The 23,338-nt window shown below is 34.8% G+C and overlaps 1 protein-coding gene across 1 annotated transcript in view; it reads right to left on the bottom strand.

Moving 5' to 3' along the window:
* Nucleotides 1–951: 951 nt before the first annotated feature.
* Nucleotides 952–23,338, bottom strand: part of SCFD1 (sec1 family domain containing 1) — an 86,889-nt gene continuing 64,502 nt past the window's right edge. The window contains exons 17-22 of the mRNA XM_081831831.1: nucleotides 18,507–18,560; nucleotides 14,880–14,932; nucleotides 12,353–12,386; nucleotides 10,808–10,873; nucleotides 5,929–5,997; nucleotides 952–1,154 (exon numbers count right to left, since the gene is read on the bottom strand). Of these exons, the coding sequence (XP_081687957.1) occupies nucleotides 1,131–1,154; nucleotides 5,929–5,997; nucleotides 10,808–10,873; nucleotides 12,353–12,386; nucleotides 14,880–14,932; nucleotides 18,507–18,560 (300 nt within the window). The 3' untranslated portion in view covers nucleotides 952–1,130. The remainder of the gene's footprint in view (nucleotides 1,155–5,928; nucleotides 5,998–10,807; nucleotides 10,874–12,352; nucleotides 12,387–14,879; nucleotides 14,933–18,506; nucleotides 18,561–23,338) is intronic.

Genomic DNA, 23,338 nt, shown 5'->3' on the forward strand with positions numbered 1-23,338 from the left:
CTCTATAACATTTTCTCCTTAAGTGCTGAGCATGAAACCACTTTGATCACTTTGGCAGATGATGTGGTACTACATACTGAATGTTTGTGTTCCCTACAAATTCTTTTGTTGAAGCCCTTACTCCCAATATAATGGCATTTGGAGGTGGGGCCTTTGAGAGGTAACTGAGTTTGGTAATTGGTAATGTGTTATAGCAGCCAAAACATTAAATTCTATCTCAAGACCAAGTCAGATTAGTAGGCCACTACCCAGATAGAACTCTTTAAGACTCATGAGGGTTGGGAGTACAGAAAGAAACAGTCTTGTGAATCTTGCTGTTTTATCTATTATCAGGATGTTATCTATAACACTATAGATTCCTCTTGATGAGGCTCATTAGGAGGAAAAGGTCCCTGGCCTTTTTAATAAGAATTTTTTTCTCTGGAGCGATTGGCTTGCTTTTATCTTATAGCTGCCTTGAGTTTCAAGACTGATCAACATTCCTTATTGGTGCTGCATACCAGGAAGGTCTGAACCAAATTTAACACTTGATTTTACATACTTTTTAGAACTTCATGGGATAAATGTTTGGTCCAGTCTAGATGCTGTTAGTTGCTGCCATTACATAAAGAAGGGATTCTGTGATAAAATGTACATAGGTGTGCCAGAGGAAAAAGAGACATTAAAGTACCCACTTCAAGTCTAGAGGCAACATGGGGGACCAGGAAAACATGGGAAGGTAATTTTACAATTAAAATGCATACAAAAAAAAAAAAAAAGCATTATAGTAGGAGATTCATGAACCAGTCAAGCAACATTTGCATTTTTCTTAAATTTTCACTGGCTTCAATCGTAACAAATGAGTTTTCATATTAATATTTTAATATTATATTCAGGCAGGGTTTTCTTTCCTTCCTAAGCACTTTCTCATTTGTCAAATATAACAGGAGAGAGAATGTACAATTTTAAAAATTTATTTCTGAAATACTTTATTCTTTTAACTAGTACACATTATATTAAGTATAGAATTTCCTTAAAAATTAACTCTAAGTTTCACTGTTAGGACACTGATACGAAGAAGAAAACATCTGGCTCTTTTGACTTTTCTTTTTACATTTATCTGAGTAGACTCATATTAAAGTTCTTCTGTGTTATTTCTGTCCAAGTTGTGACAGCTAAAACAAAACATAAGAATAACTTTATTTTAATCACAAAAGAAATTTATGTATTCAAGCATTTGTAAACACCTTAAAAACGTATGCTTTAATCATGGTAAAATCTAAGCTTCTCATTTCATTTATTGCATTTGTACCTAAAATAATTATTACCTGAAGAGTAATAAAGGCTGTCATGTTTAAAAAAAAAAATGTATCAATATAGGTAGAAATTCAACTAATGGACAACAAAAACTCAGAATAGTCAATATTAACACAGTATGAAAATGTAAAGAAAAATTTCACGTGCAGCTTTACTGCTGACAGTTTACTTCGCCACATATTTTAATTTGATATTTAATAAATACATCATTAAAAAGAAAAAAAAGTTTCCAGTTCTGGAAGGCTAGGTAAACTACTGGCCGAACTCTCCTAGGGATAGCAATTAAAACTTGAAACAAAATACAAAAACCAACTACTGGAAGGAAATGGAGAGCAACTGAAAGCTGGTGGTTTTGGGAAGAGAACGGACACTGGGAAGAGAACGGACACTGGGAAGGAGAGACAAGCACTGGCTGAGTTCCCTGGTTCTGTGACTCTCAGCCTAAAGAACCAGAGTATGAAGGTAAGAGGAAATAAACGAGACAGAGTGAGGGAGCTCTAAATTCTGTGTACAAACTTTTCCTAAATCTATGGTGAAACCCTGAACCATGCACAAAAGAAGCAAGATGTGAGCTGCTGCCCAAGAGACAGAGTTTGACATTTGAGTCTAACCAAGTTTATTGCCTGCTAAAGGCCCAAATCACCTCTCCAGAAAAACAGAATTCAGTTTCCAAAAAAACATTCACAATGTTAAGGGTACAATCTAAAATTAATATATGAAGGAACAGGAAAATGGGGGAAAGACAGTGGAGACATCTAGACAGTGAAATGTATGATCTGTGTTGCAATTAAAAGACAAGGGTTTAAAAGCAGCTTATGACAACTATCCTCAGTGAAATAATGGAGAGTATGTTCACAGTGAAAAGATAGAAAAATCCCAGCAGAGAAATACAAAGTCTATTAAAAAAAAAAGACGACCCAAACGAATATTCAAGGACTGGTAAATACATACACCATTGCTCAAAAAAGCAGAAAGGAGATAAAGAATGAATCTGAAGACAGTACAACTTAAATTATACACTCTCAAGAACAGAATCAGGGGCACCTGGTTGGCTGAGTTGGAAGAGCATGCTACTCTCTTGATCTTGGGGTTGTGAGTTCAAGCCCCACACTGGGTGTAGAGATTACTTAAATAAGTAAACTTAAAAAAAATAAAATTAAAAAAATCTTAACCCCAAACAGAATCCTCAGAGATGTATGGCATAATATAAAATGTTGAACATATACAATAGGTGAATGGAGTCCCAAAAGGAGAGGAGAAAACTGGGCATAAAAATGTTTGAAGAAAGAAGAGCTGAAAATTCCCTAAATCTGGTGAAGGTATAAACTAATAGATGATGCAAGAAGCTCAGTGATCCCCAAATAAGAAAAATATGCAAGAAGTCACACATAAATACATCCTAACTGGTGAAAACCAAAGATAATGAGGAAATCATGAAAGCAGCCAGAGAAAAATTACATATTACATGTAAAATTATATTGCTCTGAATACTGCTGCCTTCCTATCAGAAACAATGGAGGGTATAAGATTGTGGAATAACATTTTTAAAGTTTTGAAAAACTGTCAATCCAGAATTCTATATCCAGCAAAATTATTTAAGAATAAAGGTGAAATATACTTTCATATAAAAGAATTAAGAGAATCACTGCTAGCATACCAGAGCTATAATAAATGCTAAAAGAAGTTTTGCAGTCAAGAGATGGAAATTAAAATCTTCTAGAGGTGGTAGGGATGAAGAACACTGGAAATCATATCTGTGTAAATGCAAAGGATTTCTTTATGATGACTGAAGTAGAAACGATAACACTGTTCACTGTCTTGTGAGGTTAATAATATGTAGATGTAAAATATATGACAATCACAGAATAATTGCTGAGGGAACTGGTCTATATGGTTGGAAGGTTCCTATATTTAATGCAAGTGGCACAATATTAACTCTATGAACAGTTAAAGATGTATATATTGTGATCTCTACAGCAACTGTTAAATTAACAGATACAGCTAAAATAGAAAAGTGCTCAAATTATATAAAGGAAGGTAGGAAAGGAGGAAAAGAGGATGGCCAAACTATTTCAAACTAATCAGTAAAATGGTGGATATAAATCAAATCATATCAATAATTACATTAGACGTTAAAAGACCAATAGAACCGGGCGCCTGAGTGGCTCAGTTGGTTAAGCGACTGCCTTCAGCTCAGGTCATGATCCTGGAGTCCCGGGATCGAGTCCCGCATTGGGCTCCCTGCTCAGCAGGAAGTCTGCTTCTCCCTCTGACGCTCCCCCCTCTCATGCTCTCTCTGTCTCTATCTCATTCTCTCTCTCAAATAAATAAAATCTTTAAAAAAAAAAACAAAACCAACAGAACCAATTTAAAGGCATAGATTGTCAGAATGGCTTAAAAAAATCCAATTATATGCCATCTACAAGATAAACACCTTAAATATAAATTCATAGGCAAGCTGAAGCAATCAGATGGAAAAGTTATAACCTGCAAACCATAAGGATAAGACTGGAGTGACTAATTTAATACCAGATAAAGTAGACTTCAAGATAAAGAGGATTACCAGGTAAGTAGAGGAATACTGAATAAAAGGGTCCACTCATAAGGAAGACACAGCTATCATAAACCTGTATGTACGTAAAAACAGAGCTTAAAAATAAGCTGACATGGACAGAACTAAAAAGAGAGCCTGACAGAACTGAAGGGAAAAAGAAACAATTGCACAAACATATTTGGAGATTTTATTACTAGTCTTTTAGTACCCGATAGAACTAGACCAAAAAAACCATAAAAAAAAATCAATAAAGACATAGAAGATTTAAGTAGTGCTGTCAACTACCATGACCAAACTGAAATTTATAGAACCTTTCCCTCAACTGCTGCATAATGCACATTTTTTTAAAGTGCACATGGAATGCTCAGTAAGAGACCATATGTTGGGCCATTAAAGAGATTTACATAAATTTTGAAACAGTAAATCATACGCATAATGTTCTATGACCACACGGTAATTAAATTATAAATCAATAATAAGATACTTAGAAAACCCACAAATACTTGAAAACCACAACAAATCTCTAAATTATACATGGGCTAAAAAAGAGAAAACCACCAAGTATATTAAAACTATAAAACATGGTGATGAAAATATATTAACATTTGCGAAATGCAGCTAAAGCAGTGTTGGGTAAGAATTTTGATTTTTATGGCCTTAAATGTTTATGTGGAATTTAGGAAACAAAACAGATGAACACAGGGGAAGGAAAGGAAAAATAAGATGAAATCAGAGAGGGAGACAAACCATGAGACTCTTAACTATAGGAAAGAAACAGGGTTGCTGGAGGGGAGATGGGTGGGGGGGATGGATTAACTGGGTGATGAGCATTAAGCACTTGATGTAAGGAGCACTGGGTGTTATATGCAACTGAGGAACCACTAGATTCTACTTCTGAAACTAATAATACACTATATGTTAATTGATTTTAAATAAAAAAAACTAATGAACTTAATATCCCCAAGTAATCAAAACAAAGGAAATAATAAACCAAAGAATAGAGAAATTAGCATAAACATCTGGTTCATTAAAAATATTAACTAAATTGAGAATCCTCTAGTTAACCCAAGAAAAAAATATTCCGTTTTGCCTATTCTAGAACATTATATAATCTGTGGTGGAAAAATATCAAAACCATGTTTTGGGGCAGGGAATGACTAAGGGCAAGGATTGACCGGGCAAGATTATAAGGGAACTGTGCGGTATGAGGGTTCTATATCTTGAATAGGAGTTTGGGTTGAATTATTCAGGTGAACACATCTGACAACACCCAGGAATATACACTTAAGATCTATATATTTCACTGTTATTTTACCTCCAAAGGGTACAAAACAAAAACCCCCTCAAAAACTAAAACTCCTAGGCAATGAAGTATTAAGGGGGAAGTGCACGGATACCTACAATTTACTTTGAAATTAATGAAGTTGTAGCAATCAATAGAATGAAGAATGGATAAATGAGTAGGTATCTTATAAAGCAAGTACAGTAAAATGTTAATGAGGAGTATACATGTGTTCACTGTATCTTCTTGAACTTTTCTGTATCCTCCTATCAGTGGGCAACTACATTACGGTTAAAAATACAAGAACCACATAATGGGGATAAGAAAGTTGTGCTGGAAAATGATGCTAGGAATAGCTACTAAAAATGAGTACAGGGTACTGTTATGATTTTTATGGCAGCCAAGGCAAAGGTGAGTGAACATTACTGGTTAGACTACTGAGCATCCCCAGGAATTAAGCTTCCAGAAAGTTACCTTAATTTCTTAGCCCAATTTATATTTGGCAAAGTCAGAAATGTGGACAGTATATAAGGAAATGGGGAACTGAATTTTGCCTGAGTACACTACTCCAAGTTTAAATTCTCTGAATTTATCTTTTCATAGATTTGGGATAACAGAAATAATGTTATGTATCAGAGTTTTCTGTATAGTTGTTCATGGCAAAACCTTGTATTTTTATAACTCTATGGCTTTTGGCTTCAGCTGATTCAAATGAATATGATTCTCTTGCTCTCTTTTGAAAAACATCAACAGCAAGTTATGGTATGTTAAGAGAAACTAACAAGGTACACTTTACCTGTTTTATGAACTGTGTAGCATTAAAAAGTTCACTGCAGCCATATAAAATGTGTTTGCCTTGTTTCCCCTGTAAAAATGAGAAAGAACTCATATAAGTAAGTAACAAGTAATATTTTCAATATTCCCAAGAAGACTGATCAAGTCCAATAAGACTTTATTATTCTTAAAGGTTTTTTTGGGGGGAGGGGTGGTTGTTGAATTTTGGTGTACACATGTTGATCCTAAAACTGCATGGAAAAAAGTGGTGAAATGGGCATAATAAATTTTTAAAAAATGTATTAATGTACCCTGTTGGTGCCATTTATACTGAAAATAGAAGGAATCTGATGACCGCCACATTTCACAGGAACAATCGTCTATAAAGTCCTAGGCCAGCATTCTTCCAATGTAGGATCTGTATTACTTGAAGAAAATATGCCTAGGGTTTTGTTATGCTGACAGCAAGATATGGTACAAGTAGCATGGATTGTCACTGCAGTCCCATTTGTGTCATACAGTATTTCTATATTAATATATTCCATTTTGTAACTCCTTATGAATTTCATTCCTAATTTTGGCAGAATGCTATAACCCAATTACAGCAGTCAAAACTGTTGCGGAATTTGGTAAGTCCTTAATGCTGAAATTATTATATGTATTGTATACTTAAAGGAAAATTCATTTCTTCTTTAATGTAAAAAGTTTATAACAAAGCAAATACAGTAATTCATCAAGAAATAGGATTATGGCTTTGTAATACAAAAGGAGAACATTTTTCTGTGATGTCTCAGCTGCATTAAACATGGTTGGCTGAATAAATGTCCTAGCTGGCCATCTCTGAGAACAAATAAAACAGTCACATCTCACTCTCATTTTTTTCAAAATGAGATGTTATGTGCAACAACTACATAGGATTTGTCATATAAGTGGGATTCTTGAGGCTCCACAGGATATACCTACACAAGACATTAAAAAAGGTAGAGATCACAGCAAAGAAGAATAAAGAAAGCATAGGGAAACTTTAGAAGGGTCCAGATATTCTAGGCACAGCTCCCAGGATCCCACCTCAGTAGCACAGGGCACATTTTATTTTCAGTTGTGAACCACCAAGTTCCTGGTTGCAGGGGAGTCCCAGTCTTGTCCAAGGGGAGGGGTCTTTTATACCTCTCTGATCATGTAAACAAAATCAGGCTTTCTCCATGTGGTTTTGACTTTCATTTCCCTGATGATTAATGATGTTAAGCATCTTTTCATGTGTCTATTGGCTATCTGTATGTCTTCTTTGGAAAAAATGTCTCTTCAGGTCCTTTGCCCATTTTTAATTGGATTATTTTCTGGTGTTGAGTTGTGTAAGTTCTTTGTATATTCTGGATATTAACCCCTTGTTGGATACACTATTTGCAAATACATTTCCCACTCAGTAGGCTGCCTTTTCCTTTTGTCGATGGTTTCCATTGCTGTGGAGAAACTTTTTACTATGATGTAGTCTCATTTATTTTTGCTTTTGTTGCTTTGGCTTTTGGTGTCAGATTAAAAAATCACTGCCAAGACCCATGTCAGTCAAGGAATTGACTGCTTGTTTTCTTCTAGGAGTTTTATGATTTCAGGTCTTATGTTCAATCCCTTAATCCATTTTGAGCTAATTTTTGTGTATAGTGTAAAATAGAGATCAATTTTATTTTATTCTTTTGCACGTGGCTGTCTAGTTTTCCTAGCACTATTTATGGAAGAGACTGTCTTTTCCCCATTTACATTCCTGACATCTTTGTTGTAAATTAACATATCATATATTATATGGGTTTATTTCTGGGCTCTCAGTTCTTTCACTGATCTCTGTGATTGTTTTTATGCCAGTACCATACTGTTTTAATTACCATAGCTTTGTAATACAGTTTGAAATTAGAACATGTGATACCTGCAGCTTTGTTCTTCTTTCTCAAGCTATTTGACTATTAACGGTCTTTTGTGGCTCCCTACAAATTTAGGTTTGTTCTATTTCTGTGAGAAAATGCCATTGGTATTTTGACAGGGATTACAATGAACCTGTGGATTGCTTTGAGGAGTATGGACATTTCAACAATATTGATTTTTTCAATCCATGAACACAGAATATCTCTTTGTGTCTTCAATTTCTTTCATCAATGGCTTATAGTTTTCAATAAACAGGTCTTTCAGCTCCATCATTAAATTTATTCCTAGGTATTTAATTTTTTAAAATGTGATTGTAAATGGTTTTCTTGATTTATCTCTCTGATAGTTTGTGTATAGAAATGCAACAGATTTTTGGGTACTGATTTTTGTATCCTGCAACTTAACTGAGTTTGTTAGTTCTGACAGTTTTTGAATAGTCTTAAGGGTTTTCTCTATATGTCATCTGCTAATAGTGACATGAGTTTTACTTTTCTTTCCAATTTGGATGCCTTTTATTTCTTATTCTTGCCGAATTCACACTATATGCAAAATTAACTCAAAATGGATCAAAGACCTACATTTAAGAGTAAAAATTGTTTTTCTTTTCTTTTAGAAGAAAACATAGGGATCAATCTTCATGACCTTGAATTTGGCAAAGGATTCCTAGATATGACACCAAAAGCATGACCAACAAAAGAAAACAAATTGGACTTCAACAAAATAAAAAGAACTCTTGTACTTTAAAAAACACCATCTAGAAAGTGCAAAGACAACCTAAAGAATGGGAGAAAATATTTGCAAATCACATATCTAATAAGGGGCTTGTTTCTAGATTATATAAGGTACTCTTAAAACTCAATAATAAAAAGGCAAAATAACTCATTTTTAAAAATGGGCAAAGGATCTGAAAAGACATTTCTCCAAAGAAGAAACTGCCTCCTTCATTTGAAGCTGAAGGTCCAAGATGGGTTCCAGTAGTTTAAAGAAAGATTAAATCTGCAATTACCCATATTGTATGTCCTGATGATTTTCATAACATCTAGGGGATAGACAGAATAATTCTAATCCTTCTTTTTCTTTTACAGGTTTTACATATTTTCTAAGATCCCTCTGGGGAAGCAAAATTAGGACACTATTGCCACTAAAATATATACAAAATAATTTGTTCAACAACAGAGCCGAAGACCACTGTGGAACTGTTAACCTAAGTGATGATCTGTTAAGAAAGGTGCCTGGATACAGGAAATTAAAATATCTGCTGCATGCCTGACTAGTCATAGTACCATGTGCTCTACTACCTATACGCCATATTTTTGTGGGTGGAGGATAATAATCAAGGAAAAAAAAGTATTTAGTAAACTGAAACCACATACCTATCACTGATAGTCTGATGTTCTTCTGATCAAAGTGACTGATCAGAGAAAAAACTAAAGAATCAACTTAATACATTTCACAAAATTAAAATTTCTGTAGTAGAAAAAGGTAAGTTGTCAAAGCTTATACATGATTAAAAATAAGTTTGCAATCTACCAAATGTTCTACTGTAATGTTTCTCCAAAATTATGCCTGTATTTCAGCCACTTCACTCCACAAATGATTAGTATTTTGGTGTTTATTCTTCTGGTTTTTCTTTTCTACAAATATTTTTAAAAATGCAGGAAAACAGAATGCTGGTGAGTGTAATTAAGAAAGCTTAAACAAGACTGGGGGTGTGTGGAATGTATAAGTACACGATTAATTTCATCTGGTCTGTTGCAGCCCTGTGTTTATCCCTGGGACCAACTGGAACAGTCATATTGTTGACTCCATGCCACCACACCTGAATGAAATAGATCAACTAGTGATTAATAGTCACAGGGTCACAGATAGACCAGGGGACAACTTTCAGTAGCTTGTCAGCACTCTGTATAGAGATTGTACAGATTGATGGTGTGCACCTGGTTCCTGCTATATGACCAAAGAGGGATATAAAAGACACCTCCTTGTACAAGATGGATGTTCCCTGGAGATCATGGCATCTTACACAGATCTTGGTGGTTCACACTATGAAGATGAGGTATGTCCTATGTAACTGAAATAGGATCCCAGGAGTTGTGTCTGATAGTTTTGAATCTCCATGACATTTGTCTTTTCTTTATCTCCTGATGTACCAAATCTTGACCTTTTTAAAGCCTTACATAACATAGGACATAAGGAATGATCATTATTTAAAGTGAATAATCAAGATTACAAAATGTCATTCCAACAACTGATAATTCTGTTGCCCCTGTATTTTAAATGATGTTTTGCTCTTCAAGTTATACCCTTTCCTTCATATTCTTTTGCATAGTTGTCTGTCACTCCCTGCTGCTGGGAGCTTTGAGTAGCACTCTACTTCTAATTTGCTACCTCCTGTTTGCTGAAAAAGCAGACATTCCAAGTGTGTTAGAAGTATGTTGCTGATTTAAGTTAACAGGATGGGAAACAAGTACTTATTATTCAGGTAAATGGGTTTGGTAAATCATTTCACCAAGGGAGACTTTTTGGAAGAGGAGCTTATTTGAGGTCTCTGAGCATTTATTTTACTTTTACAGGGAGCAGGGGGAGGGGCAGAGGGAGAGGAAGAGAGAGATAATCTTGAGCCGGACACCACCACCGTGAGATCATGACCTGAGCTGAAATCAAGAGTCGGATGCTTAACTGACTGAGCCACCTGGGCACCCTGTAGTTTATGAACATTTAAAGTCAAATTAAGATAGATAGCTTCCAAGTACATTACATGAATAAGATACATTATTTTCCAGATTAACTACAATTTTAGGCTAAAAAATGTGACAGGAATTGGAAAACAATGAGCATATGGGCATTTCCCCTTTATGAGGACTTTTAAACTACCTCCAGAAGAGGGCTATGTAAGAATCAGAACCACCAGAGAATGCTAGTATGCTAAAGACACAGAACAACTGTGAAACATCAAATGATTAAAGAATAAAGAGGCCAACATGTACCTTTATATAGTCAACAAGATTTTGGTATTCAATGTAGTTGCCTCCTCCCACCACAAAAACAATTGCCTAAAAATGCAAACAGAAAAAAAAATAGGTAAGTTGAAAGAAATAGTATTTTAGCTTTTAAGCAATGTGGTTTTTAGTTTGAAGCATATTCTACAACTTACATAAAAAAAATATACAAGCTAGCAAAAGGTCATATCCTAAGCACCTCATGCTACTTCAATTAAAAGAAATTTGTTTCTAAAAAGTGTGTAGAGGAAAATAAACCTCATTCTTCAGTTAAGTAATAGCAAATAAATCTAAAGGGCTTCCTCCAAAAGGCTTTTTAAAATTAGAGTTTATTGTAGGTAGGAAAAACAAAACTTGGCATTTACATAATTTCCAAAACAGTTCTTATTTTTATTGAGAAGCTTTTTGTATCTCAAAGGAAAACACAGTCATATCTTCACAAAAGCTTGGAAGCCAACTTTAGAAACAAGTTCCACACATATAAAACTTTTACTGCAGTCTTAAACTTCTTTTTCGTGAATTACCTAATTTTGTGTCCCTTTTTTAAAAAAAATTTAATTCCAGTTAGTTACTATACAGTGTAATATTAGTTTCAAGTGTACAATATAGTAACATTTCCATACAACACCCAGTGCTCATCACAGCAAGTGCACGCCTTAATCCCAGTCCCCCCACCCACCTCCCCTTGTAACCATCAGCTTGTTCTCTATAGCTAAGAGTTTGTTTCTTGATTTATCTTTTTTCCCTATGCTCATTTGTTTTGTTTGTTAAAATTCCACATATGAATGAAATCATATGGTATTTGTCTTTCTCTGACTTATTTCGTTTAGCATAATACACTCTAGCTCCATCCATGTTGTTGCAAATGGCAAGACTTTGTTCTTTTTATGGCTGAGTAATATTCCATTGTATATATACCACATCTTCTGTATCCATTTATCAGTCGATGGACACTTTACATGAAAAGATGCTCAATCAACATCACTCATCATCAGGGAAATACAAATCAAAACCACCATGAGATACCACCTCACACCTGTCAGAATGGCTAAAATCAACAACACAAAAAACAACAGGTGTTGGGGAGGATGCGGAGAAAGGTGAACCCTCTTACACTGTTGGTGGGAATGCAAGCTGGTGCAGCCACTGTGGAAATAGTATCGAGTTTCCTCAAAAAGTTAAAAGAACTACTTCTCAATCCAGCAACTGTACTACTAGGTATTTACCCAAAGGAGACAAAAATACTAATGCAAAGGGATACATGCATACCAATGTTTATAGCAGCATTGTCTACCATGACCAAACTACAGAAACAGCCCAAGTGTCCACTGACTGTCAGTTATTTTTAGCTATTCTAAGTAGTTTTACAAATCAGGAAAATATGGTTACTAATAATGGTTACACAGAATTGGATTTATCAAAACTACCATACAGTAACTGTAATAAAGCCATGTTTAAGATGAAGACAATTCTTCAAGACTGCTTGGTCATCTTCCTTCCATTTTAGAGACAGAATTTTTATATATAACTCACCTCCTGGAATGGATTTTTGTTCCTTGGAACTGAGCTACAACAAAGAAAAACGATAGTGAAAACTTCACACAATGCTTTCACTATGGATAAAAGAGGTATGGGGAACACACACATGTACACACAATTAGATATGTATTTGCAATTCTTCCTCCTTCACTTTCTTTGAGGCTGGGTCCTTTAGTTTTGTGTACCCAAATAGTGAATTGGGAAGGCAGAGAATATGAGGTACATTTATCAGCATCTAAAAGGGAGTAGGGCAATCTGTTAGCTTCAAAATAAAACCTAAGAGAAAACTGAAAGGGAGAAGGAAACACTGAGCAGCAGTTCTCAGAAGGAATAAAATGTGGGTATAAGGTAAGTTGATAAAACACATATTTTAGTGGTAAATTATATAAAAGTTTACTATATGCAACATAATGTTGCAGTTTGTCAGTATCCACATTTGTGTAAAAACTATGTAAACACATGTATGGGAAATAACAGGAGGAAATGGGGGCTGGGAGGAGGAATCTGCATTTTGCTGTAGCTTATTTCTTTGTATTTCTATATACCATTATATATTATTACATATATTAGCCACATATTTATATACTTATAATGTATTTTAAAAATACTTATTTTGTGTCTAAGAGGTCTTTTAATAAAGATATTTTTCAAAGCCTTTGTGAGTCAGACATATATTTGTTTCAGTGATAAAACAGGCTGTACAAAGAGAACTTAGGTTTTCCTCACAAGCATTTTTTTATTTGACAGAGAGAGAGACAGCGGGAGAGGGAGGAGCAGGGAGCCTGATGCGGGGTTCGATCCCTGGGATCATGACCTGAGCCGAAGGCAGATGCTTAACGACTGAGCCACCCAGACGCCCCCTCACAAGCAATTTTTTAAAAATTTCAACGAAGAGGAGAGTGCTATTATACCACCCTTAATTACTGAAAGGTCAATTCCACACCTTTATCATCTTTACCTTATTTCTATGGCCTGTCTGAATGAATATTCCATAGAAAGGGCCAGAAGCCCACCCGACTGAAACACCTCATCTGTGATTAACTTCTTTCCAGAGTGCTTTAAGTTCCTCTAAGAGTACACATAGAATCAGGAGAGATTTAAATAGCACAGTATTACTAGTTATTAATAACCAAGATTAACTGTGATGAAATAGCTCAGGAGAAGGCAAAGGAGAAGTTTCTACGAAGCAAAATGTGTCTACTTGTTAGCCATATGCAAATCCAAGGATAAAATGTAAGCCAGAGAATATCAAGACAGGAAAAGAGTTAAGTTCAATGTTTTAAAGTGTACACACCAGTGGTTTTTAGTATATTTACAGAGCTGTACAACTGTCACCACTGTCTAACTTCAGAACATTTTTTACCATCCTCAAAAGCCCCATACTCATTAGTTGTCACTCCTCATTCTCTCCCTTCTAGAATTTATTCTTTGTCAAATGCTCCTTTGCCAGCTGCTCTTAGCAGCTTCTTCTGCAACTTTAGCAGTATTTCTGGTAAGTTAAGAAAAGAAAATAACCTTTTAAGTTACGATCTAATCTAATGATCTAAAACAATCTAACAGGGGTGCCTGAGTGGTTCAGTCATTAAGCGTCTGCCTTCGGCTCAGGTCATGATCCCAGGGTCCTGGGATCGAGCCCCGCATCGGGCTCCCTGCTCGGCGGGAAGCCTGATTCTCCCTCTTCCACTCCCTCTGCATGTGTTCCCTCTGCCAAATAAATAAATAAAATCTTAAAAAAAAAAAAACCAGAACAATCTAACAATCAACTATCTAGTGACTAGATTATCTATTCTATCGACAAAGATGTAAAAGCTTAGGATAAAGCAGAGACAACATTCTAAAGATCCCAAACATAGTAAGATGTAGGCAAGAAACCAGCTTCACTCAAGTTTAGGTGAGAAAGAAGATCATTCCATGAAGGTTCTTCCCCTCCCAATTCTGCCTGTTCTTTCTTTATGTCTTGTAGGCTATTTTTCATACTACCATGAAGTAAATCTTGAAAAATGATACCCATTATGAAGCAAACAAGTACCTTACCACACCATGTTTGTTATAAGATAGAGAAATTATCTGTAGAATGTTTCATTGCCATAAAGTATTTACAACAATCTACAGGGGTTGGCTTTATGGACCAGTTAAATAAAAACAACTGGTATCCAACATAACGTTCCTGTCTTTGCTTTGGTTCAATAAGAATATGCATTTAAAAACACATTATCCAAATTCCCCTCCCCCATACAGTCTATAATACTGTCATCTCGTCATAAAAAACAAAAAACACCTAATGTATTTTTTTGGTGTGTGAGTATATATACTTGAAAGGAAAAGAACCAAAACGTCAAGTAAAATTAGCAATGATTATCTGCAGGTAATAAGATTATACATATTGTTTACTTACCACTTTTCTATATAGTTTGAATTTTTAATAAGCACTTACTGATTTATAATAAAAAATTAAGTTACTTCCATTCTTAGCAGGGTGGAAAGACCTACAAACAAATTACACAAGTCAAGAGCTGCTTACCTGTCATTGCCCCGCAGCATTTTGGGATCAAAATATCTATAATCATCAGTTTCCTATTAAAAAAAAAAACAAACCAGAACTTGGTTTCTCTTCAGAAAGTTACCATTTGGCTTTGAGTATTTTAATTACTTAAGCTATTAATCTGGTAGGTTAATTAAATAAATCTGTGTCACCACCACCACTACTACTAACAGTGCACTTACTACATGTTAAACATTATTCTAAATGCTTTAGATGAAATTACTCACTTAAATCCCCATAACATCTGTGAGGTAGTTACTGTTACCTCGATTTTTTCAGATGGGCAAACTGGGGTACAGAGAAGTTATGTAACTTTCCTAAGGTCACATAACTAGTAAGTACAGGAAGTCCAGGATTTGAACCCAAGTAGTCTAGTTTCAATGCCCAAGCTCTTAACCACTATACTATACTATACTGTCTTGAAAATATACCCATTTTATAAACCAATATAATTATTTTTATTTTGTTTCTGTTTTAGAATTTTATTATATGTCCATGATTTTACTGAATATACAGAATAACCTAATACAGGTTTATAATCTCTATTTGAAACATTTAGAGTTTGGTGTATTCTGGAATTTTGAATTAAAAAAATTTTTTTTTGAAGATTTTATTTATTTGACAGAGACAGAGACAGCGAGAGAGGGAACACAAGCAGGGGGAGTGGCAGAGGGAGAAGCAGGCTTCCCGCGGAGCAGGGAGCCCGATGCGGGGCTCGATCCCAGGACCCAGGGATCATGACCTGAGCCGAAGGCAGACGCTCAACAACTGAGCCACCCAGGTGCCCCTTGAATTAAAAAATTTTTAGTTGGATGATATCATGCATATAACATTCCCAGTTACGGGAGTTGGGTTATACAAAATCCTTCAGTTTTCAGAACTCTGTAGATTTCAGAAGTTGTGGATAAGGGGTTGTGGACTCTATAAGCTGGAAACTAGCTTCTTGATAATAAAGGAGCTGGAAAGTACTGTTTTACTGCTTGCAGTGTAATCACTCCCTAACCTCTGCCTCCCTCTCCTTCCACAGCACAGTCAGCCAAAGGAATCTGTTGTTCGCTGGAGAATGGATGGCCCTATGCAAACCTGATCAATGACAAACTATGCATTGGTTGCCACCACCTAGTCCTGTACCCAGTGGTGGACAGTGCTTAACCAATTACAAAACTCTCAGTGCACTCACAAGTAGCATCATAATCCTTCAACACTTTGCTTCGGGAAACCATTACTAACCAGATTTACAAGATGAAACCTATCTGATATTTTTTTAATTCCCTTCTTTCAATTTATCCAGTCAAGACAAATCAAAGGAGAACACTTAAATAAGTGATAAGAATGCATCTAGAATTAGTTTATAGCATTTTCAAGCCTTTGAGCTAAGATGCATTCAAGATTACTAGCCAGGTCTAACTTAGTCCACTTTGCTAAGCTCTTTAGTACTTTGCTAGTCTCTCTTTAATGCCTCCAAATCAAGTTGTCTATCTGGAAACAGGAAAAGGATAAGAGAAAGTGAAGGTAGCTGCCTCATCTAGCAGATGGACTAAAAAAATGCTTTCAAAGCAGAAAAAATTTACTATTTCTAATTAGTTAAATATGTCTGTAGTGGGGTGCCTGGGTGGCTCAGTTGGTTAAGTGACTGCCTTCAGCTCAGGTCATGATCCCAGGGTCCTGGGATCGAGCCCTCCATCGGGCTCCCTGCTCGGTGGGAAGCCTGCTTCTCCCTCTCCCACTCCCCCTGCTTGTGTTCCCTCTCTTGCTGTCTCTCTCTGTCAATTAAATAAATAAATAAAATCTTTAAAAAAAAATATGTCTGTAGTAATGTGTCTTCCGTTATACAGTTAAAGTCACCAGTTAACTAATAAATGAATTTACATAACCTGGAGAAACATCAGAATAAGAACCGTAATTTAGCCATCCATGTGGAAGGCATGTGTATGCTGGAATGAGTAGTAAACAGAAACATAGAAATAGTAGATTTTTGGTTCCAGTTGTGCTACTAAAAATAGTGTGACTTGGGAGAAGTCATTTAACATCTCTTGGTTTCCTCTCCCCCACATTCAAATTACTTCTAATGTTTCCTTAAACTCTAAAGCTCTGTGATTCCATGAAAAGCATGTTTCTTGCCCTCTTCAATACAGCACAGTGGTGAAAAATGTGGCCTGCCCAGCTCTGCCATTTATTAACTTTGTGTCTTTGGGCAAATTAATTAACTTTATTGTGCCACAGTTTCTTCATCCATAAAATGAAGATCATAATAAAATGGTATTTTTCATAGAAGTTTCTAATAAAAAATAAATGAAATGTGAAAATGTTTTGAATGATTCCTGGCATATAAAAAGTATGTAATAAACATTAGCTATCATCTTTATAACTGTCATTATTCATTATCTCAACTTAAAAATTAGGGATAGTAACAAAATATCCCAAACTTTCTTAACCCCTTGTGTATTTGGCATCTGTCTAAAATTCTCCCATTTATTTATATTTTTAACCTTTATTAGTGTTTGGGATAATATCCTCCACAAATTTAGAGCTTATTATGAAGTAGTAGTCTCTAAGATAATTAGTTACAAATGTATACTTCTCTCAGGCTTTCAGACTTTTCAAGAAGAGCTACTTCTTCCTATATTCTAGGATGTTTTAAGGAAGTCTATTGTTACACTACATTGTATACCATTTTCTCTGTATCAATTCCTAGACTGGAGAATCCAATCTTTTTAAGCTTATCATTATAGAACATTCTCTTATTCTTTTCATAATTGTAATTGTCCCCTTTGGGGATGTTTTATTACACTCTTTGTTTTCACATGGGCAGATTTTTAAATATGTTTTGTTAATTTCCTTTAATGTTATTATCATCATGTTTTAACAATTACAAAAAGTGACACATTTATCTGAAGATTCTGTTCTTTCTTAGCATGGGATCTTAAGCCTTGCTGCCAAAATCTATAGAGATCCAGATCAATCCAAACTAGGGTTCTGATGCTGCCTTTCTTGATTCTAGACTCTTGTGATAACCACCTTCTAGTTGCCACAATAATAGGATGAACTGTTTTATGAAATGGACTGCAATAATTTTCACATTCCTTTCTTAAATTGTAAACAGACAGCTTGGAAACCCAGTAAATGCTAACAATATTTACCCATTTGTCTATTCATCCAACAATATATCTCTCTCAATTTACTTTTCAACCCAAGACTTTCGTGCCCTCTGAACACATGCACTTAAAAATTTCACTATGTACTCCTCTCCTAATTTTCATAAAGTTAAATTGGTCTGGTACTCTATACTACACCAGCTGATGCTCACTAGTTCTTTGTCATTTACAGAAACTTGCTCCTTAGGATATATTTTACATTTAACTATATATGGATATAATCTACATTTAATTTGGATGAGAGCTGGCCAGAATAGTTATACAGCTGAGAAAACCAATTCTCATTATCTGTGATAATGGCTAAAAAGGCTCTTTGAGAACATGGACTCTTTCCTTTCCCTCATGTAGTTTGCTGTGATTAAGCCCACAATGAACTCAGATTTTACTGCTTTTCATGTACTGAGTTTGATATGTTCAAGAACTTATAAGTACCACGTCATATGCTACTCACAGGGTTTGACTTCATCTCCATGAGATTGTCTAAAATACGAGTAACAGGTAGATTCTGTGGAAAAGATAAGTATTTGTTAAATATTAGAAGAATAACCAAAGTTCTTCTCTATTAACAAAACAACTGAATTTTTTTCCCCACAGTTAAGTATGCTTACTTTTCCATTAAACACATTCTAAAATTAAGTATTCCGTGAATGGTGTCGTAGATATAAATACCCCTGGCACTACTCAAGTTTCCAAAGAAAAAATATAATTCTAAATCAAAAGGTCCTTTTGATGTGAAAGTGTAACCAGGTTTTAATACAAACACGTTTGGGCTTTTTACTTTGTTGGATGTTTGCTTTTTAATATGACCAACTGCAAACTTTTGATCAAATAAGAATCCCATTTTTTCCCTATTTCCTTTCTGCAGGTAGTAAGAGTTTCTTTAGAAGCAGAGTAACTTAAAGTTTGAAAATGTATGAGATTAAAGAAACTCAAGAGTCTTTCATTTCTAATGTATATTCTTCCAAGCCAAAAGGATACTTGTGATCTTTGAAAAATGGGGAAATGGATACATATAAATTTTATTGACCATTTTTGTTTTGCCTAGGATAAATTCCAAATTTCCAGTGACATACTGCATTGTCTTCTTACTGAAGAAATTCCACTTTGAACATGAAATATGTAACACTGGTGTGGGCAGAAGACTGCCTCTTGACATGCTTACATGCCTTGGGATAAGAAGTAGTATTGTTAAATTTCAATCTGTTTTTACCATTATTTTGAACATAAGACATGAAGTACAGAAAATTTACTAAGTGACTATTATGTTTATTCAAAATGCATTCCTACTGGGATGGTATTCTGCCTACTTTAAACTGATATTTCATTTGTGAACTGTACAGGATGTTCTGTATATTTTGTATCTTAGAGACTTCTTACAACAAAGGCAACATTAAATCTGATTATTTAAATAAATGTAGATAACACATTACTATTTTACAAGAGTTTTGCGTTCTTTAGGTCATAAAACATTTTACTGTTTCCAAAATGGACTTCCACTACAGAAAATGCTGCTTTGCCCAGACAGAAAATAGGAATTTTTTTCTTTTTCTTTCTCTAGATGAGCAAGTAAAAAACCTTTTAAGATGATCTTAACCAAGTAAAATTAAAGCTATTTCATTATTCCCTGATATTTGTGTTGGCCAGAAACTTTTTAAATAAACAAAAGCACCAAGGGTTCAATCTAATTGAATGTACTTCCTGAATTCTATTATTTGGAGTAAAAAAAAAAAAACATAGCTCAAAATTTTACCTTTTAAGTTTTGTTTCAAATAAAATTGAGTTTGTACATGTAGGAATAAGTCTAAACCATGACTTTCTCTGAAGAATGACTGGGGGCAGATTTACATCTATAAAAATGCTTTATCCCAAAGGAAAAACTAGTTATATATTTGTTCCAAGTCATGTTAACAAATGATGAAGTATTTCGCAAAATAAAAGGAGGGAATAATTTTTTAAAAACATCTAGAGCAAGAATGCATTAAAATTATAAAATTTTACTAAAATTAATTTTATACTAGTTTCTCTATTTACTACAGCTCTCCACTGAAATCCCTGAATTGCACTACTAGATCTGTGCCATGGAGAAAAATTCAGAAAAGATGTTATGTAATGATAAAGCCCTAAGAGTCATATTACTTTTATATTTGTGAAAATAATTGGAAATTTGACTATTTATATCAACATCTCATGATAAATCCTCATGTAGTATAAAAATGAGATTTTTCTAAAAAGTACAACTAAATTTTATAACTCTGCAATACCTTAAGATAAACCTGCTAGTGAACAGGTCATTAAATAATGTAAGAAAATTTTTTTTCTAGCAAAATAATCCAAAAGTTCATGAGCCCAGAGACAATTCTTTATGTTTTTGTCTGGTCTTTACAACCACATAACACCCAAAGAATCATCTACCACTGCTGCACCATAGGATATTCACATACTACCAGACATTAAGGAAAACTTCAAGTGTGGAGAATGATAAAGGACATACAAAATTTCCTTTCCATAATCTTAAAGGCATAAGAAAGAGTACTTCAGAAAACAACTTCTGAGATCCTTGTCACAAACTAATGCTCTACCTAGCTTTTGTTCTTTATCTAAATGAAGACTTGAACTGAGTTAATCATTAAATCAAATTAATTTTTTTGAGAGTGAGCAAGAATGGGGATGGGGGGCGGGGAGGGAGGGGCAGAGGGAGAGAGAAGAGAGAGAATTCCAAGCAGGCTCCACGCCCAGTATGGAGCCTGAGCCTGACGTGGGGCTCAACCTCACAACCCTGAGATCATGACCTGAGCCAAATCAAGAATCAGACACTTAACCCACTAAGCCACCCAGTTAATCATTTTAAAAATAATTTTTTTTTTTTTTTTGAGAGAGATGGGGGTGGGGGCAGGGAAGGGCAGCGGAAGAAGGAGAGAGAATCTTAAGCAGGCTCTATGCCCAGCACAGAGCTGAGACAGGGCTCGATCTCACAACCCTGAGATCATGACCTGAGCTGAAATCAAGAGTTGGACACTTAACCGACTGAGCCATCCAGGGGCCCCAAAAATCAATTTCATATTAATAATTTCTATACAAGACTAATCAATGTTTGAAGAAAACTGAACTATGGCAGCTAAACACTAACAGAAAACATCAGAACAAAACCATACATGAGACCAGAGGGAGACAAACCATAAGAGACTCAATCTCAGGAAACAAACTGAGGGTTGCTGGAGTGGAGGGGGGTGGGAGGGATGAGGTATCTGGGTGATGGTCACTGGGGAGGGTATGTGCTATGGTGAGCGCTGTAAATTGTATAAGACTGATGAATCATAGACCTGTACCTCTGAAACAAATAATACATTATATGTTAATAAAAAAAAAGTGGGCTAAAAAGAATAAGAACAAAACCATACAATTTTCTCTGTTCAACAAATGTTACCTTACTCATCTTCAGAAACAAAAAATTTTTGTAGCTCAATAAGAGGTATAAATGAAATTTAATCAAATAAAAAAACCCATTAATTGTTTAAAAAAATTTCCAAGCATAGTTTTCAATGTTTTTGGAAACTGTTTTAGAAAAAAATGTAAAACATTATCATATAGGTTGGCAAATAAATCTCTAGTAGTCAAAAGCCTAATATATTACATAGTGTTGAGAGACAAAAAAGTCTCATACACATGAATATCCTAAATTAAAGATCAGTATTTCTAAAATCCTCAAATTTCAGATACATGAACTAGAAATTTTATTTGGAGAAAAAAAAAATCTATTTCTAAAAACCCTTACTGGTTTTATGACCACAGTCATGTTTTGTAATTTTAGTCACTGGAAAAGTTTAAACAGAAACAATGTTAATTTTATCTTTGACAGTGTCATTGCTTAAAAGCAAAACTGAAATAAAATATTCACAGAAATTAAAAAACAATCTAAGAAAAGTAATACAGCTTTACATCCAAAACAGTTAAAAAGTTTTTTTCCTTTAGTTCTCCTAGAATTAGCTACTTGTTGCTCTATATTGCCATCTGGTCTATGGTGACTATTTCTAACTCTCTCCTTGCAGCTCTGGCCTGGGGATGATATTCTGATGCTGAAGTCAGCATTGAGGCTGGGACAAGAGTTGCTGCTGTTGTGATTGTCAAAGCCCTGGATAATGAAAACTAGTATGTGGACTTCCTTGAAGAAAATGCTTATCTTAAAGACTGTATCAGCCTAGTAAAGAATAAGATGAAATGTGTGGATACCAGAAACACATTGGGAATGAGCAATTATCAATGATAATAAGGGACAGAAAGTTGTCAGTGAAGTAAAGATAGGAAAAGGGAGGCGGAATAAGATCACCTGTTTCCAAAATTTTGAAATTATAAATCAGAAAGGGATCTATGGGTGAATCCAATATCCACATCAATATCTTACAGATGAGGAAATAATAAAATGTACAGTAGTATTTTTGTTTTGCATTTTTTATATGAATAAATGTTTTAAGCTATAAATGAAATAAAAAGAATATTTATTGTCTAGTTTCCTACATTGCTTGTAAGAGCTTTGTATACTTTGTTTTTTGGGCAAGGTAAGTTTTATGCATCACAACTATCAGCTATCACATAAAACCACCTGAATGATATTTACAGATTTGGAATTTATTTGTGTGAGGATAATTATACAAGAATGTGATGAGTAATACAGCACAAAGTTGAATAATTTAGAAGTCTTATTTCACTCTGGCTTGTTTGCTAAAATAATCCCTCTTTTAAAAATGAATAAATTGCAAGCAGTGGAAATCAGTAGGTTAAAAAAGAGTTAAAGATGTATCCTCTAGGGGCACCTGGGTGGCTCAGTTAGTTAAGGATCTGTCTTCAGCTCAGGTTGTGATTCTGGGGTTCTGGGATTGAGTCCTGCATCGTGTTCCCTGCTCCTCGGGGAGTCTGCTTCTCCCTCTGCCCACCCCCACTCTCTCTCTCAAATAAATAAATCTTTAAAAAAATTATTAAACTGACAAAGACCACACACATATACACAATATATGCACGCACCAAGGTTGGGAAGGATGTCAAGAAACAAGCGCTTTAAGTCCCTGCCAGTCAGTAGGTACATCTTTTCTGGAGGGCAATTTGGTAATATTTATTAAGAACAATGACAAATGCTCACCCCTTTGATTCCATAATTCAACTACAGGAATTTATCATATGGAAGTAATCAGAGATGAATACTCACCCAGAAAAAACTAACATTTAAAAATTAGGCATATATCCTTCAGTAAACTCATTTTTATGGAGCACTGGGTGTTATACAAAAACAAT

Source organism: Leptonychotes weddellii, chromosome 9 (genome assembly GCF_054177405.1).
Source record: "Leptonychotes weddellii isolate Sample4059 chromosome 9, ASM5417740v2, whole genome shotgun sequence".
Taxonomy (NCBI): domain Eukaryota; kingdom Metazoa; phylum Chordata; class Mammalia; order Carnivora; family Phocidae; genus Leptonychotes; species Leptonychotes weddellii.